Genomic DNA, 19,646 nt, shown 5'->3' with positions numbered 1-19,646 from the left:
GCATAACCGTAGATCTAGTTATATTAACAATGGTACATCAATAGGCACCCGTTAGCTAATAGAAATTAAACTGTATGTACTGTAAAACTAGAGCTAATAGCGAATTATTAGAATTATACTGTGCCGAGTTTGCAACTCGAGTTGTGCAACTCGAGTTGTACAACTCGAGTTATATTTACAAACTCGAGTTGTACAACTCGAGTTGCAAACTCGGCACAGTATAATTCTAATAATTCGCTATTAGCTCTAGTTTTACAGTACATACAGTTTAATTTCTATTAGCTAACGGGTGCCTATTGATGTACCATTGTTAATATAACTAGATCTACGGTTATGCTACCGTAATACCAGTATATTGCACCTTACTTTTGAAAAGTCGTGTTGCGCGTTCACAACTCGAGTTGTGCAACTCAAGTTGATCAACTCGAGTTGTGAACGCGCAAGGCGAGGCACTGTAAGGCGCCATAGTTTACAGACTATATTTACAGTGGATGACAAAGTTTGTAAATGAGATTTTTAGTTTTTTAGAAACGTGGCCCAGTTTATTTTGCACACCACTGTATATGTCATAAGTGTGTGATAATATTTTTACACAGATCAATAGGACTCAAATATTCAATAAACATGCACTTTACAAACTGTCTGTACCATTGAGCAAAATGTTAACTGCTGTACGGTAGATGGCAAACACCGTAATTGCTTCCATAAAAAATGAGCTCTTGTAGTGTTGGTTGATGTACATCGAATATAATAACTCATCAATCCATGACTGCGTTACCATTGCTTGACAGATCTAAAACATAGGTAATTCTCATTCACTACTGCAAGAGACAGTCTTAAATATGCTCACCAAACTACAGGTGAACCGTGTGAAAAATTTTGAAATTATTGCAATTATTTGTATCCCTGCACACAAATTGCTGATGAGAAATGTCAGAACACAAGAGATGAATTTCAAGCAGCCTAGTTATAAAATGCTTTAAAATCAAGCTCACCTGTATCATTGTAACAATGCGTACCCTCTCTGCCACCAGACTGCTCCATCTTTGTTGAGATAATCACAATACTGTTCCCGAACCATCTTAGCAGCTTCAGTTGGTCTAACGGGTCGAGCTTCAACACTAGGTATAGTGTCTGCTAGATTAGACGGTTCTCGAGGTAATGGTGGCACTGTTCCTTCAGGAGGATGGCAAGAACTACGAATCAGATTGTGCAGAGCGCAGCAAGCCAATACAATGGTTCTAGTTTTATCTGGCTGAAGGTCAATGCGACGAAGTAAAATTCGCCATGTCGAAGAGAGAATTCCAAATGAGTTTTCAATTAGTCTTCTAACCCGTGACAACCGGTAATTAAAAATTCTTCTCTCATCTGTCAAAACCCTTTTCGGGTATGGTCGCATCAAGTGAGATTTTAAAGGAAAGGCCTCATCGGCTAGTATTACATAAGGTAAAGGTTCTTTACACCCTGGCAGCAAGCGGGCAGGCGGTACGTTAATATTATTGCTGGTCAATGATGCCTGCAGCGTACTGACTTCAAAAACACCTCCATCTGAAGCTCGACCTTGTGCCCCAACATCAACATACGTAAAAGAGTAATTGGCGTCACACATAGCCAGCAAGATAATTGATTCCTGTCCCTTGTAGTTATGGTACTCAGACCCAGCACGCCAAGGCTTGTTCATCATCACATGTTTGCCGTCAAGGGCACCAATGGCATTTGGGAAATTCCATTTCTCTTCCAAATCAGTCGAGATGTTGAGCCATTCTTGCACACTAGACGGAGTTTTAATAAAGTCGTCTTTTAAACAATTGTATATTGCTCTTGAAGTCTCGGAAATTATTTGTGATAAGCTTGCAACTGAGATATACCATTCATAATGCAGTTGAGTTAAACTAGAGCCGGTAGCTAAATATCTCAGTGTTACCATCAATCTTTCTTCGGCAGTAATAGCTTCTCTATAGTGGGTATCTAGCTTCTTTATTTCTAGCTCCACTTTCGATAAAACTAAGCAAAACTCTTCTTTAGACAATCGGAAATAATTTTGGAACGTGCCAACCCGGTTGGACGGTAGCTTGTCATCGCCAGTAGCATCGATTAGCTTGGGCACAGTTGAATAAAAAGCACCATGTATGGTACGTGATCCAGTAATTGGACCGACCCATGGTTTACCCTTTCTCAAATCTTCCTACAAATATACAGAACATGCAGTAGTACAATCATGTGAAAAGTCGGTTTGGGTCACAAACCGAGGAAAGATTTTCCCGAAAATTAATAGGCAATATATATATATATATATGAGCAACCTTTATTGTGATAATCAATAGTCATATTTTACAATATGTTTTCCACAAGGTACCACAGCTAGTAAACTAACTAAAAAGCAATGTACAACAAAAAGTATTGTTTAAACAAAAATTGGACAAACAAAAAACTCCGTGAAAATAGTTATGCATATCTATGACAACAAATTTCTAGTTATGAAAACAACCAACGTATAATGTTAAAATAGGTAAGACTAGATGGTTAATGGTATTATTGGTCAGAGAATAGTAGGTGTAGTTTGAGTTTGGTTTTAAAAGATTTTACAGGTGTTGTAGGGTAGAACACATGTAGGCCATATATAAGATAAGAATGGATAAAATTATAGTAATATAGTTTGGCAATATCAAAGTTCATAAGATGACGAATGTTATAAAATAAACGTAGGTTAGATGATGTTATTTGACATGAATGAGATGTGGTCTGGTTGATGACAAAGCCAAGTAGTTTAAAAGTAGATTGCCTTGTTAGGGTACTGTCGAATATAGAAACTGTCAGAGGGAAATGCAATGGTGGATTTACTAAGATATAGTGATATTTCGATAAATATTAGCAATATTTTTTCTAACGGTTTGTCTAACCGGGTACAGTGACAATTAATAAAATTATGTAAATTGAAACATTGATGAAAAACCGTAAACAATATTGTTAAATTAAATGTTAACAATATGAATAGCTTAAATAATTGACTATACAATGTATATCCAAATTAAAATATGCGCACGTACCTGTTTTTCTTCGACTTCATCTAAAATTATAACGGCTGCAGCTGCAGCACAACATAGTAGTAAATCGTCGTTGTCTTGTTCCATCCTTGAAAAAAATTACTTTTGACGAACTAAATTATTACTATTGTTACTATAAGAATTATGGTAAGTTGAAGCTGTGTGGGCGTGCTATGAATCAATGGCAAGGTTATCGTTTCCGTTTATGGTGATAAGCGCTCAAAATGGATTAGGTATCGATGTTGTATTTAATTGGTTAAAATAGTGACCCATTTTGTATAATCGGAGTTGGAGTTGGTCCGGTGTAAAAGCCTCTGCAAAAACGTATTTCAAATCGTAGACAGACTAGAAGCGGTTCCAACTCAGATTTCGTCGGAGTTGAAACAACTCCGACAAATCGGCCTGGTGTAAACGCACCTTTACGCTAGTTGCTAGTAAATTAGCTTGAATTAGTTCATTGCTCGGTTCATCACTCTCGCTTCATCGCGCTTAGCTCATCACTCCACTTCATCGCTAGTCTAATGCAACTAGCGACGAGGTGGAGAGGCTCACTTATCTAGTATTAGTTTCGCCTGCCACTAATGCAGTGAGTGATCCTTTTCTGCATTGAAGCGAATCAAAACATTGATGAGGAGCACCATGGGGCAGGCTGTCTAAATAATCTTGTAATATTATACATATATAAAGATGTTGAAATAGATATAGAATCAGTTGTGAAAGATTACTGCCATGGACATATTGACAGAACAAAAGCTCTTGCAATAAAGAAATGATAGCTCTTGTTCTGTCAATGTCCCTTACAGAAATCTGTAGTGTCATGAGTTTTATATCGTTCGTTAAATAAAGAAAAAGTTTTGCCTACCATGAACCATAAACAATATACGGTGAAACATGGATAACTCGCCCTCGGATATAGCGAACACATGGTTAACTCGAATGGATTTGCTTGGTCTGTTCCCACGCAATGATAAATGGCTCTATATAACTCGAACTCAACACTGTTATAACGAACTGTTTTTCCCCAACGGCTACCGAAACGGTTGCTATCGCTTTAGAAAATCACTTTATTCCAAGCCATAGAGGTAAACCTCAACTTTTCGTAATTCATAAGCGTCGTTATTACCTCCATCGGCAAAATATTTTTGTCAACGACTTTTCTAAAGGTTTGGTGAAATTTGATTTATCCTGCTATACGATGAATAGCACGGGCTAGCCGGGTCACGCGCGCAAGGATTTTCGCCCCGCACATACAAAACAAAAACAGCATGTTGTTTTTGTTTTGTATTTGCGTGGCGAAAATCCTTGAGTGCGTGACCCGGCTAGCCCGTGATGAATAGTTTTCCGACGTTGATTCCGTGTTGAATCAACGTCGGAATGTTGAAAACGTCTTAAAAATTGTTGTAAGTAATTAAACGTATGCGTTGTCTTAGCTAAAAAAACTATTCATCGTTTGACCTAAACACAGAATACGTGTGTACATTCAATAAGTATCCATTCAAAAAGCGTGAGTGATATACAATGTACCGTAAAACCTCGTAAAACTTTTAATTGAACTTCCTCGGAGTGTTGCTCTTAATGAATCCCAGGTAAAGTAAGGTAATCTTTGCATAAACTTCAAGAAAAATCGGCAAAATTGATCGTGGGTAAAACGCTAAAAAAAAGATGTCTTTTCTTTTGAGCATTTCAGCAACGATCAAGTTTTGCCAATGTCAATCTAAAAAACGTCCTGGCAATAACATCACCTCAAACAACAAACCAATCTCAAGTGATAGAAAAATTTCTATACTTTTTGATAAAAACGTTTTAAAATTTACATTAGAAGCATTTAATTTGAAACAAGCCATTTGTGCTTTTGATTTATATTATAGTTTGTATATGTACATGTATCTACTAATAAATAAGTAAATATATGGACTTGTGACAGTGCTCTGATAACTTGAACGCTCTGATAATTCGAACACTTTTGCTCGGTCCCTTGAAGTTTGAGTTATCCGAGTTTCACTGTATTTATGTAGATTTTGATGCTTACAATTGATTGCATTTATGCATACTTTGAGGGTTGTTGCAGGTCTATAGCAGTTAGCCTGATGAGCGCTGCTTTCTATTCTGAGAACCTCCACAACACAAGAAATTACACTGAACGTAAATTAATTTGTTGTTTCGGTCAGATCATATAATCAGATCAAAGTCATAAGAGCAAAGAAAACAGAATGATTTAAATTGTTATTGCTGAACCGCATACATTTTATGTATATTTCCATGTTTTTAGTGTGTTCATATTTCTAACTTGTATAATATTGATAGGGGATATTTTTAAGGTGAGTCAAATCTTTTTGGGATATTTAAGTTTATTTTGTATATACATTGACATAGGAGCAAAGAAATTTGAATTTTTTACAACAAGATGTTTTTATGAAAAGCAAAAAATAAATAGAAGTAGTTTAAAGGTTGACTTGCAACAAAATTCACATTACAGTTATTTTGTATCAAAAGATTCACCATGTCTTACTCTGCTGTGTTGTAGGTGCAAAATATGTAGAAATGTGATTACAAGCTCTTAAAAGCTCAAAAACGAACAGCTGATCGTAGCCATCATGAAAACGACCATAGGTTGGAATCCCTCTCAAAACGGCTCGAATGTGACGTAGTTGAACACAATGTGTTTCTGTTTACACGTTAATGCAACGTCATTCGTCGAAATATTTTCACAAATATACTCCACGTATTCAATGAAACCATCTGTGAAAGCCAAGTGAAACCTTACGCGTCTATTTTATTATTATTGTAATGCTGTCACTTTGAGCACAGATATCTCAAAACCTAGCCTAAAAATCAGTTTAATTTTTTAACCTTAGCTCGAGGGGTGCATATCATCCTCTGATAAACATGAGGAGCCTGTTGGTCACCTGTGATAGTCGACAAATGCTGCAGAGATTGTTCGCACCATATAGCGGAAATATGGGTCACATAATCAGATTACGACTAGATGATTAGATCGAGCTGAAACGAAACTTTTAAGTAGTGAGCATCTATATTTGATAGGGGCTTTCTGGAAAAGCCGAAAGTGTTTTTCATAAACTAGTGCTACGAGATGTTTTATATTGAGCCTTTAATTGGCATTTGATTTCACGTGATAACATTATGTGTCCAAACAATAACCCTGTCGAGTTGAATACGTCGTCAAAATATGGGACTCCAGCCTACAACCACTTTTTTTAACTGTTTCGTGTGGCTGCGATTAACTGTTCATTTTTGAGCTTTTAAGAGCTTGTGATCACATTTCCACACATTTTGTACCTACAACACAGCAGAGTAAGACAAGGTGAATCTTAAGATACCAAATAACTGTAATATAAATTTTGTTGCAAGTCAACCTTTACAGTTTCAGTTTGTTTCAGAATAATATTCCTGTCTGTTTTTATTTGTATTTATGTTCCAAAAGCATTCAGTTTTAGCGTGTTAAATAAATGTTTATCCTGTTTGGCCACGACCTAAAGTATGTTTTGAATTTTGGCCCCTTTTACAATTGAGTTTGACACCCCTGCTCTAACACATGCGACTGCAATAAGCTACGCATGAGTAATATCTATCCATGATTTATCAGCACACTTGAATATCTCTCTCCGCCTACCAGACTGTGGACGGTGCTAGTATATATGATTTCAATCAATCACAAAATTTGAAAATGTGTTTTGCAAAGTTTTTGCTTTGTTTGTATATCAAAAGAGCAAATAATATATAAAGCAACTACTGCAGTACTTTATTAGCAGAGAAAGATAGGCTGGGGAATGTACTAGCATTTCATTCACTGTTTCCATGATGCGCAAATTTGAGCCAATCCGCAGGTTAACAGCATCATGGAACCGGCATAAATCTGCAATCTAAGCGAGTTCTGCAATTCGCTAAACTTTATCAAATCCATCCTGCTTGCAAATTATGGAAACAGCACTTGCGAATGATGCGCAATAAAATATCACGCCAGATATTCAATTTTAAACATTTTCAATACTTCCGTCATCCTTGCTCAATAGAGTTTCACATGATTGCGTCGCTAACTGCGTCGTTAATAATTACCTTATAGCTCACCATTTCTTACCTTTTTTCAACAAGGTGCTGGAGTCAATCCGCATCATGCTAATGTTCATAGAAACACGTAATTCTTATGTCCATAAACACGGTAACACAAATCGTGCATAACTTCGAATCCGCATGATGGGCATCATGTAAACATAGTGATTATTAGCCCTTCCCTAAGCCTCATTTTGATTAACCCTAGTACCCAGGAGGTATCTAGTGCTGTGAGATATCATGAGGTGAGCCAATAAAGCAGAGAGAATAATCATCGGCACAATCAATGTAACATCGTGGAAGGTATTCGGGTGAGGTAGATGGTGGCGCGCCAAGGAGCAAAGCTGGATGTTGCGGGTTCAAATCTCGAATGATGCAATCATTTTTCTCAAGGTGACGAACAGACAGACATGGCTTTTACTATAGTAAATATTTTTATGCAAAATAATAGAGTGTAGAAACACCCCATGTTTCATTTTAATAAAAGAAACCAACTACAGTGAAACATGAATAACTCGCCCTCGGATATAGCGAACACATGGTTAACTCGAATGGATTTGCTTGGTCCGTTCCCACGCAATGATAAATGGCTCTATATAACTCGAACTCAACACTGTTAATTCGAACTGTTTTATGCCCAACGGTTACCGAAACGGTTGCTATCGCTTTAGAAAATCACTTTATTCCAAGCCATAGAGGTAAACATCAACTTTTCGTAATTCATAAGCGTCGCTATTACCACCATCGGTAAAATATTTTTGTCAACGACTTTTCTAAAGGTTTGGTGAAATTTGATTTATACTGCTATACGATGAATAGCACGTAGTCATCCTTGCGCGCGTGACCCGGCTAACCGGGTCACGCGCGCAAGGATTTTCGCCACGCACATACAAAACAAAAACAGCATGTTGTTGTTGTTTTGTATTTCCGTGGTGAAAATCCTTGAGTGCGTGACCCGGCTAGCCCGTGATGAATAGTTTTCCGACGTTGATTCCGTGTTGAATCAACGTCGGAATGTTGAATGTTTAAAACGTCTTAAAAATTGTTATAATTAAACGTATACGTTGTCTTAGCTAAAAAAAATTATTCATCGTTTGGCCTAAACACAGAATACGTGTGTACATTCAATAAGTATCCATTCAAAAAGCGTGAGTGATTTACAATGTACCGTAAAACCTCGTAAAACTTTTAATTGAACTTCCTCGGAGTGTTGCTCTTAACGAATCCCAGGTAAAGTAAGGTAATCTTTGCATAAACTTCAAGAAAAATCGGCAAAATTGATCGCGGGTAAAACGCTAAAAAAAAGATGTCTTTTCTTTTGAACATTTCAGCAACGATCAAGTTTTGCCAATGTCAATCTAAAAAATGTCCTGGCAGTAACATCACCTCAAACAACAAACCAATCTCAAGTGATAGAAAAATCTCTATACTTTTTGATAAAAACGTTTTAAACTTTACATTAGAAGCATTTAATTTGAAACAAGCCATTTGTGCTTTTGATTTATATTATAGTTTGTATATGTACATGTATCTACTAATAAATAAGTAAATACATGGACTTGTGACAGTGCTCTGATAACTTGAACGCTCTGATAATTCGAACACTTTTGCTCGGTCCCTTGAAGTTTGAGTTATCCGAGTTTCACTGTATATAATAAAATTAAATAATACACCATCATGCTACACGGAATACAGGCAGTATTTCGTAAACCACAACAAACAAGTCCACATACAGTGGTCAAAGACAATAATGAGAAAGGAAAGAGAGTGCCGGCCGGCAATTAAGTTTCGAATTTCTCTTTGACACCCAAAGAGGAAAAACTAAAACTTGACTTGTACGTTTGAAACCTTCAAAAACGAAAATGGACTGCAACCTATCATTTAATGATTGTTATGTATTGATAAGTTTATGACTACCGTACTTTTCGGACTATAAACCGCACCCCTATATAAGCCGCATCTGCTTTATTTTCCAACAAACGATAATAAAACAATAGATGGGCCGCAACTTTGTATAGACCCCAGAACTCAGGACGGTGCTTTTTAATGTGGCAGCAACTTTGCTGTTTAAAACGAAACAGTGCCTGACGGCACTGTTTCGTATTAACCGACGCTTTTTAACCTAGTGTCTAACGGAACAGTACCGTTAGGCATTGTTTCGTAATTCCTTTCACCGCTAGAGGCGCACTAACCGGAGATTCTGGTTAATGCGCCCGAGTGGTGAAAGAAAACGCTACAGAATAGCCGCACCCTTATATAAGCCGCATGGCTCAAATCGTCAGAAAAAAGTAGCGGCTAATAGTCCGAAAATTACGGTAATTAAAATACTAATTATTACATATACTACAAAATATTACAAAGTACTTCCCAACTTACAAATGAGATACATTCCGAATGGTAAGTTGTTACGCGAACTAATTCGCGAGTTGCCTCAGACTTCAACCTGTGCAGTGCGCATGGGCTAAAAGTTCGTTTTGGATATCGCTATTTTCGAGAAAAGTTGTTTAGCAGTGAAGAAAAAAATTGAGTTCAGCAAACACTTCGGAAGGTAACGAACATCCAAAAAAGATAAAATTGATTCATATGAAAGCAACAAACTGAACGCAACCTGCCTAGCAAACGATGCGAATATTTTTGTTTCAAAAATATTAATTTTTCTAGATGTGTGTGTATATTATATTTATAAGTTGTTTATTTCACTTGTTCTCGAGCATCTATTTATAGCATTTCATAGATTATTATATAACTTATAAGTTTGCAGGCTTATAGCATATTATTTGATAATACCCTTGCAATTATATAGACTCGGCTTACAATGAATCGACGACCATAACTCCTCTTCTATTGCACGTAAAAAGCCAGTTTGGCTGCAAACTAGCGAATATCAGTGAGTACAATGAGCTTTAATGCAACATCGTTACATATAGTTATAAAAAGAAATGTTAAATAAATGTCAAATCTATATATATATTTCTCAACGTATGACATCCGTGCGCCGTATGTCATATGTCTGTCTGCATTCCGGCTATAGCTATTATTAGAATAACTGCAGCTGGACAATAATGCTGACGCAACGTCATGGAGTACTGTCATTAGAAGCCTAGCAGCTTACTGCAATTTTCCATAGACAATGTGCCAGGCTATAGCTTGAAACTTACAGTTGTTTGACAAAGTTTTAAAACCTTACCAATTGTTTTCATTTTTTTCTTAATTTATTTCAACTACACAAAACACTTCTCCCATGATATGTAGGTTGAAAGTTAGAATGGTAAAACTTGTTTTATGTTAAAAACAAATCAATTTTTTGTCCAGACTTTTTTATTACTCGGGCAACGCCGGGTGGTACAGCTAGTATAGTTATAAAGGGTAGTTATGGGGTAGCGACTGTACGCGCAACACCGTTCATATCGACCATTGTTCATAACCTGAATGTTTCTAAGTAGGGCAGCCTAAGTATAGTCAAAAGTAAGTTGTTAAAAACACCTTAATGCATCCCTTTTAATATATTTTGATTGATTAGCAATAGGTACAAACTGTGCAAACAAGCAAAAGCAGACAAACATGGACTCTCGGCCATAGCGGACTAATGGCTGCAGGTAAAATGTGTGCTGAAAAGTCTTTCCCTGATTTTAAAGTAGTGCCCGTCTTGTTACTGCAATGGTGAAAATTCTAAGAATTCTCATCAAAACATTCACCGGATTTATTCAAGCATTATGGACGATATTATGAACGATTTTCAATCAAAATTAAGTTTCGCCGTACAACATACAAATACAGTAGATGCATAGTGCACTGTTTTTCAACGTAATGATGTCCGCTTGCCTAAACATTATCTAATGATGTGCATGTATGTATGGATTGTCTTACAACTTGCCTAGTTGAAGTCGATAAACCAAAAGAGATGCTTTAAAAGCTGGTTCACAAATTGTGAAGAGGCCAAGCGACTGCTTTGCAACTTCTTCATCAATTGGGTGAAAAATATCAAGTTTTCTGACCGCCACTATAGCACGCTTTATACTGTTCACCAAAGGCTGGGGTCACGGAAACCGAAAATTGTAAATGCTTCATTGAATAGTAAAAAGATTAATCTACCCAAGAAATCCTTTTTCATTAAAATTTGTTTACTATCACATGTAAGAAAGCAGAGACATGCACTACCCAATGTTCTTAAACAGTATATATGAACTTTTTATATACCGTATATAAACACTGTATATATATATATATATATATGTATATATATATGTATATATATATGTATATATATATATATATATATAAATCTCAGTGTTCATCGTTAGTCTGTCATTCATCTGGTTATAGCGATGAAAATGCGCTTCATATGGGTTTTGAACTCTGAGCCTATGGGCCAGCAGACAGGCAGGCTAAACTTAGTTGGCCACCCAGTCACAATAGGAATAGCACAGCATACTTATGACACATGCCAATCTTTAATGCCGATTAGTTAAAATACGCTCATTTCAGCTAGTATGCTTAAAGACCATGATACACTACCAAGTACACTTTCGAACATGACTTAATATTTTTTACTAACGTTGACTTAAGTTTATTAATGGGTCTTATTTGAGAGCTTAATTAAGAGCTCAAGTTACTCAAATTCATTAGGTTGAGAAACTTAATTAAAAGCAAATTGTGTAAGTAAAAACTTTTTTAATTACCCATACAACGCCAGGCATTCAGCTAGTTCTTACATATTATCAGAAATACAGTCCCTCACTCCAATGGTATACTGACAAAATACATAAAAGACCAAAAAAGGAAAAGTGAAAAAAGTGTTGAAATCATTTTCATTCAGAAACTAATGGATTGCGGTGTATATGAGTGAAGATTGGGCTCAAATACATATGGTAGTTACTTTTAACATTAAACACTAAAAAATTCACTTTAAGTTATGCTCCAAGAAAAGGTTGACATACAATGAAATGAAACACTCCAATGAAACTCCAAATGAAACACATGCAATCAAGAAGGACAAGAGGGAACGAATCTAAAAAACAGACTAAGTACATCCTGTAATGGAAGGCTTTAATATATTTTAATAATGGTCTATTTATCACAAGAATTCTAGGCCAGCAGTAGCCTTACTTCTCATATCATTTTATCAACTCAAACATAGAGATACTCAAAGATAGAGACACTCACCGTCATGTACAAGTTGATGGGCCCTGCATATGAGGCTGAGGTTGTTTATGTGTACAAACTACAAAAAGAGAGTGTCAGCATTTTGAGATTATGACAGCGGCCTGACATATCAACAACAGCCCTTAGAGTCAAACTGACCTAAGGTAAGTATTAGTGGATAGAGAAATGGCTGGCACAAAAATTGACCTTTGTCAATGTAAAGGTCATGAGAAGTATATATATCAAAACAGTGTTGAAAAATACCCAACTGTAAAACTATCAGAAGGAGCTGACATCGTTGACTTAAAAACAATTTATAATGATAGTTAATAGATTGTAAGATATTTGTGACGTACAAAAGTGGTAGTTGTCTCCACCATGAGAAGACAAATTCAATATGCTAAATTCAAAATTTATTCAATAGAAGATAAATTGTTTTCAAAATGTTGAAAGACTAAACTACTGTCTCCTTAGCATGGTAAGAGAATCAGATTTTCACAAATATACTAGTAAGAAAATGCTAACCCTTGCTCAGGGCCACTCACTTCATTGGTAACCTTAGCTCCAAACAGCCACCCAGCACCTCGGGGAGACACAGACCAACCATCCACGTCATCGGGATCAGACCAGACCAAATCGCAAAATGCACCCTGTAAGAGCATTACATATCCACTTAATCACATTGTTACACTTTACATATAATAAAGCAGATTGTAAAAATTGAAAAAGACAATATATGTCTGTTGTTATGATCTATTTATGTTATGATCCATGAACATATTTGGCTGCTTGTTGACAAGTAAACAAAAGGCCTTAGAGATGAGCTTACATGAATGTAAGTTCTAGTAGACGTTATCAGAAGGTATCGCCATTTCTCTATCATTTGCGATTGCTTTTGATGTTTGAGGTGATCTGACTGCTCGAATGTTTCAAGATTAAACATGACAAAACTTGATCAGAAATAAAATCGCAATCTAGTTTTGTCAAATTTATTCTTGAAACATCCTGGCAGTCAGATCATCCCAAACATAAAAAACAATCACCAATGATAGAAAAATGCCGATACTTTCTACTAAAATCTTTTTAAAATGATTTTGTGTAAGTCCATCTTTGAAGGCAAACTCAATATCCAGTGCCGATAGCAGCTTTACTGACATGTACGCTGAAGCAGACAGAGCAGTGATGACAGCAGTGAATAATAGCGATGCTGCTGGCATTCAGCAGTGCTTGAATTTTTTCGGCTGTTTTGTTGTGATCAGTGATTATAGGTGGTAATGTTGTAAAATAACCAACATGAAGCTATTTCCATATAAAAAACCAAGTAGCCTCAGTATTACGAACAACCAGCTTAAAATAAAAGAAAATTAAAATAGGTTCAGCTGTATAGCAAGTTTTATAACAAAAATTGGTACTTATTTATGGCAAGTACAAAGATTTCACATGCATTTGCTGCTGCTTTCGATCGCTGCCAGACCTGACCTGACAAACTTCTCTAGACCTTAATTTCAGTTTCTGCCAATTTCACCTTATAATACTGAAACAAGACATACAGACGAAGGTAATCTCTGCTAAAGATATAAAACAAAAATTATCGTTTATATTCCATTTACAAAATAAATGACAAAACCTCAATGTACAAAAGTTAATCCAAGTGAATATTTTCTTCATACATGTTGAAAACATTGGAGCAAAGATTCTTGTAAGAATATATTGTATTTGATTCAACCATCTAAAAACACCTACTTAAAATATACTTACTTGAAATATTTGCATAGAGCATTAAAAATAAATTGTATAGAAAATAAATTTAAAAGCCCAAATTGTAAGAACTAAATTAATAACGTGATGAACAATAAAGATGTTTCACTGACACTTTAGATGAGCCTAAGCCAAGTGTATGCTTCTTAATGCATTAGTTTGATGATAAAGTAAGTAACTTACTCGAACCTACACTATATATATATATATATATATATTTGAATGTATTGACAGTTGATTTTCAACTTTTACCATCTTCTTCATATTAGCTTACAAAACTAACAGTTGCAAAAAAATTTTGGAATCTGATTTTCGGAACTTCGGAATTCTGGAAATAATTCTGAAATTTCCCTAATTCCAGTTTTCAAAATTCTGAAATTTGGAATGAATCGGTATTTTGGAATCTGATGATGGAAATTACTTTGCTACAACTTTACTTTATACGTCGAAAAATTTTGATGTCAAGGAAATCATAAGTCAACTGACTCTTATGTGACGGAGATCGGTAAACACTGATAACGATTTAGGTAACCTTCTGACCTCTCTGCATCAAACTGCATAATACATTGCTGCATATAATTGATCACAATCACACACTATTTTCCACAACAAACACGCTACACATCATCTCTCTATTGAAATAGACGTACTCATTAACTAAGGACAGTGAAATGCATCAAAATATAACTGACAGTGATAACTTTCAGTGCCAGCTTTTTAGACTAGTTTTCATGATTTGCTGCTACTTAACGATGCACAAAGCTTTGTATCTACAAATACAATTTAAAATACAGTTGATCATTGTTAAACCGCCCTGTGAGTCTGAATATTGGATAAGATCAGCAAATTTTGGGCACAACAGTTGCAAATAAAGTGTGGTTATGTCCGAGCGTTTAATTATAGTGATTTTTATTTAATATAGCTATTAAATACAAGAGACTTGTCTAGTGGAGCTGTACTAAAAAACCACTGGCAAAAGCGAAACACATTTTCCAATCATATCATTTGTAGGCAAGTTGACTTTTACAATGGTAAAATATAATTTTATGTCATTGTTAAAAAAAATGTTTAAACACCACAACATAAATTTGAAAGATTAACTTTCAGTAAAACAAAATGGATGTAATATATCGCATGAGCATAAAGTATGTTTTTTGGCCATATTGTTTTTTTCAGCAAGAAAGATCTGCAAATCAATTGCCGTTACAGAAGTTGTCCAACCTTTGTTGCTAATTTTTATAAATTCAACAGCTTAGAACTTTTTTCATACAGGCTAAATATTTTGAAGTATATAAAGCATTAAATTAGCCTGAAATTAGCCATTAAACCAAACTAGTCAGGGATGCTATAGGTCAATTATCTGAATATTCACTCAGGGTTCACCTATTATCTAAATAATAAAATGAGAATTCACATTATCAGAATAACCGTATAGAGTTAGCATATTACCAGCATAACCACATAAAGATGGCAAATAATTCAAATAACCATTTGAGGGTGGCATATTATCCGAATAATCACACAAAAGTTGCAAATTATCAAATAACCGCATAAAGATGGCATATTATTTCAATAACCACATAAAAGTGGCATATTGTCTGAATAATGACATAAGGACTGAATATTATCAGAATAACGACATAGAGGTGGCATGTTATCAGAATGACCACATAGACATAGCATATTATCCAAATCATCGCATAGAGGTGGCTTATCAGAATAACCACAGGGGTTGCATATTATCCGAATAACCACGTAAAGGCTACATATTATCAGAATAACCACCTAAAGATTGCATATTATCCAAATAACCTCATTAAGGTTGCATATTATCAGAATACCCACATAAGCGTGCACATTGTCAGAATAACCACATGAAGGTGACATATTATCATAATAACCACAGAGGTGGCATATTATTAGAATAACCCCATAAAGGGGTATATTACCAGAAGGATGACATAGAGGACATACAAGGGTTTAAACAGTCACATGGTAGTTCAAATTATCTTAACCGAAGTTAATATGTAACCAAAGATGGGCACATTTTGCTGTGATAGGCTTTGCATCTGAACAGAAAGTGTAATCTAACAGTACCAGTGATATGATTGGCCAGGAGTCGGTCAACCAATAATGGATACCTTATGGGGAATTTCCTGATTACGCTCTATAGTTCTGATCTGGTCAAGTGTCTTTATATCCGGGCTGAGGCCACCGTGTACGCACAGTACACTCTCATCTATTATCTACAAAATGTACCAAACACATTATTTATGTCATTCCTATAATCTACTACAGCTAAGATAAAAACCTTACAACAAATTAGATCGGTCACAGCCCATGACATTTTTTGAATCACGAAAGGTCAATTTATTCAAAGCTCAACAAAAATACAGCCATGGACTGGCCGACATTGCTCCAGCAAAGATCGACAGAAACTAGATCTACACAATTAAGTTGATACAACTTGAAAAACTGATCTTGTTGAGACAATATTGCTGATAGAAAAAAGGTGGCCTGAACAGATTTAACCAATTTTGACCAAAGGTAACAGCAACATGGTAAGTCAGCTATTGCTGCTACTGACCTTGACACCCTGTTTGTGTGACTACCAACTAAACCATACCACAGTGACAATTTTGATATTTATCAACACACAGAATGGGATGCCACGGATTAGATTGAAAAATATCTATGGCCCTTAATAGGCGCCATGGACTATCTGACAAATAAAGAACAACACATTTTACAAAGTGCGACTTTTTTGAGGATTTCCCAAAAACGATCTTTTGAAGGATTTTTACGGAAGGCAATATTTTCGAGGATGAATCAAACTTTGGTCTAAGATAGTGGTTAAATGAACTATTTGAACCTAAGCTGAAATTTGTGTGCCAATTAAAGTGATCCCAGGCTACCAGATGCCTCACTTATTGCATATGGGATTCTTATCCACAGTTCTACAAGTAACAAGCGTGGTGGCAGAACCAGTATAAATTTGACAACAGTTCAGACAAATAGAAAGAAACTATTAGCCTAAGGGCCTCACAAAAGAAACATTAAATACATGAAACAATCATTGGTAGACAAACTCGTCAATTTTCAAAGGCCACATGAGTGATGTTACCGACCACCTGGTCTCTCCGCAACACTTTCCTTACGTCAATAAATGAAAAAACAAGCTAGTCTAGACAACCATCTTTAAATTGAGTAACCCGATGAACCAGTGATCTTAATTATAGATGACTTTACTCGAGTTTACCCTATATATAAAATATGGTTGACCTACAATCACTATGTTTTTATGAAACGGCTAGTCCTCAAATTCGCACCACCCACAAGATGAAAATGACAAAAAGCTGCAAGTCAAGTGAGTTTTGTTACTCACAAACTTTTATCAGATGTTTCAAGCATGCAAAAGAAGTAAACAGCACTCGCTATTGACATGCAAAAATGTGGTTCAAGCTATTCCATTTTAAACATTTTTCGCCTTGTGCCAAAAAGTTGTGCTGATAAGTAAGATATCAGCCTCTGGCGTATTATGACCTCTGGCGCCATTATGACCTCTGGCACAGAATTCCCTATCTTTTTTAACAAAGCGCCTGTAATAATCCGCAACAAGAGAATGTCCTTTAAAACACTTGACCCATAATACCTAAATGTGTGCACAACTCCAAATCTGCATCATGCACCCAATAGAAACTTACTGAAACAATGTAAAAAGTTGGGAAGGTAGACACTGCTGGCAATATTTTTGCAGTGGGTGTTTCCCACCATATTTGAAATATCTGAGGAGTGCTTTAAAAATCTAATCATTAGTTTGCATAAGTTACTAGACTTTAATTGGCTATGCTAAACAATCAACTAAGGTCAAGGTGAAAATATACCTAAACTGTACAAAACATAAGTCACTGGACTCTGCTTGACTATGTCAGACAACCAACCCATGTCAAAGTGATACTTGAACTGTACGAAACAAATGTAATGGGCATGTTTAATACAGCATGCCACATGTTATCTTTACACATGTTCACCACTATAAAACTGAACAAGTTAAATGTATCAATCAGTCAAGTTTACTTACAGCTGCGACCGTGAGGAGGTCAAATACTTTACAGCAGTACCTCCAGGCATTAGCATTTCCATACTTTATCTGACACTCATCTAGGAAATAAAGATAATTTTTGAACACAAAATGCAGAGACAACAAGGGAACGATGATTGGCTCATTTGTTTAATTTATTCGCACATAATTGAGTTTGCATTGAAAGAATGCTACTGAATCTAAAACTAGTCGATTTGTTAATTAAAGTACTATTAAAAACAACATATGGTGAAGCTGAAATGACTCGGACCCAAACACGTTCAATATATGTTTAACTAGCCAAATTTCCGGCGTTGCATTGGTATTAAAAACAGCAGATAAACAGTGGCAGGTAGTGTAGTTGCCCGCCCCTTGCTACTAGCCTGGAACATAACCAATGACTCATTTGATTACACTACTATCCGCATTGTTAAACTTACTAACAAGAGCCGTGAGAGCAAGCTTAGAGCAGTGCGTAATTAAGAGTTCTACGCGTATTTTAGCTGCCATAGCGACTCGTATCACCTAATGAATAATCGCATACGACGTAGCTCAATTGGTAAGGTTATTGCCTGGTTATCGGGAGATTCCAAGATCAAATCCAGCAGGAACTGAATCTTTCATTCTTAGTTTTTAATAGCTATATCTGGACACACCGAATGACATACTTTGAGATTTATATATATATATAGATTCAAACCTACTGTCAGTTACGCTATATCATTTACCATTGCATACTAACACGCAAATTAAATCAACTTCGACAAAATCAGACAAGACAATAATATGAAAAAGCCCAACTGAAATCGCAATAATAACCACAATGTGACCTAAAGAAAGCATGAGAATGGATTCACTGAAGTTGGCTAAATCTAAACAATATGACATCCTTTTACAGCCAACCTTCAAAGGCTTGAACGGTCTAAGGCTCAAGCAGAATTCATACATCCAATTGTGACTGTAAAGCTTTTTTATTCACTGCTAAACATGCTTTCAGAGCCGATACAGAAATATATTACATGAAATTTTCAGTATATCCCCTTTAATTTAAAGAAACTGTAAAACGTTTAAAATCAAATTTACAGCAAAAAGGGAGAGAGCAAGGCATCTAAAATCTACTGTATCAACAGAAATTAATAAGCAAATGGAAGGTTCTTTATCTTGTCAAAAAAACTGTCTGGCAAAACAAACATATGAAAGAGGGGACAAATTCTTGTTAACTTCATTCAAACTGCTTCATCCAAAACTGGATAAGCTTTTCTCTACCATTGTGGAAGGGATGTACATAAGGAGCAATCACATGGTGCACAGACAATGATTGCGTGTACCTGTACACAAAGATAGAAAAACTACAGTTGTGTTAGCGATGATTAAGTACACAAAAACCAAATCGTAAAGACCTCTTGGGCTATTGGTATGTCTCTCTCCATGCACCATCACAAAACCCGATCTTCTTTCCCTCAAATCTTTTTCAAATAGTTATTCGTTATAGGCTATAATAACTGTTGTATAACTTATGTTTTAGGTGAGTGCTAAAAGTATTTTATAGGTTT

The 19,646-nt window shown here is 35.7% G+C and overlaps 2 protein-coding genes across 2 annotated transcripts in view; both read right to left on the bottom strand.

Annotated features, from left to right (window-relative positions):
• The window catches only part of LOC137398867 (serine/threonine-protein phosphatase 6 catalytic subunit), a 41,795-nt gene that overhangs the window by 15,764 nt on the left and 6,385 nt on the right, over window positions 1–19,646 (bottom strand). Inside the window, exons 5-8 of the mRNA XM_068085042.1 lie at window positions 18,094–18,173; window positions 16,154–16,258; window positions 12,800–12,904; window positions 12,276–12,333 (exon numbers count right to left, since the gene is read on the bottom strand). Coding sequence (XP_067941143.1) covers window positions 12,276–12,333; window positions 12,800–12,904; window positions 16,154–16,258; window positions 18,094–18,173 — 348 coding nt within the window. The remainder of the gene's footprint in view (window positions 1–12,275; window positions 12,334–12,799; window positions 12,905–16,153; window positions 16,259–18,093; window positions 18,174–19,646) is intronic.
• Window positions 583–3,131, bottom strand: LOC137398756 (uncharacterized). The gene is made up of 3 exons (XM_068084941.1): window positions 3,048–3,131; window positions 996–2,185; window positions 583–793 (listed from the first exon to the last, which is right to left on the bottom strand). The coding sequence occupies exons 1-2, from the start codon at window positions 3,129–3,131 to the stop codon at window positions 1,001–1,003; spliced, it is 1,269 nt and encodes a 422-aa protein (XP_067941042.1). The 3' UTR covers window positions 583–793; window positions 996–1,000.

This window comes from Watersipora subatra, chromosome 6 (genome assembly GCF_963576615.1).
Source record: "Watersipora subatra chromosome 6, tzWatSuba1.1, whole genome shotgun sequence".
NCBI lineage: Eukaryota > Metazoa > Bryozoa > Gymnolaemata > Cheilostomatida > Watersiporidae > Watersipora > Watersipora subatra.
Note: the sequence above shows the minus strand (reverse complement) of the source record. Positions and strands in the feature narration are given on the sequence as shown.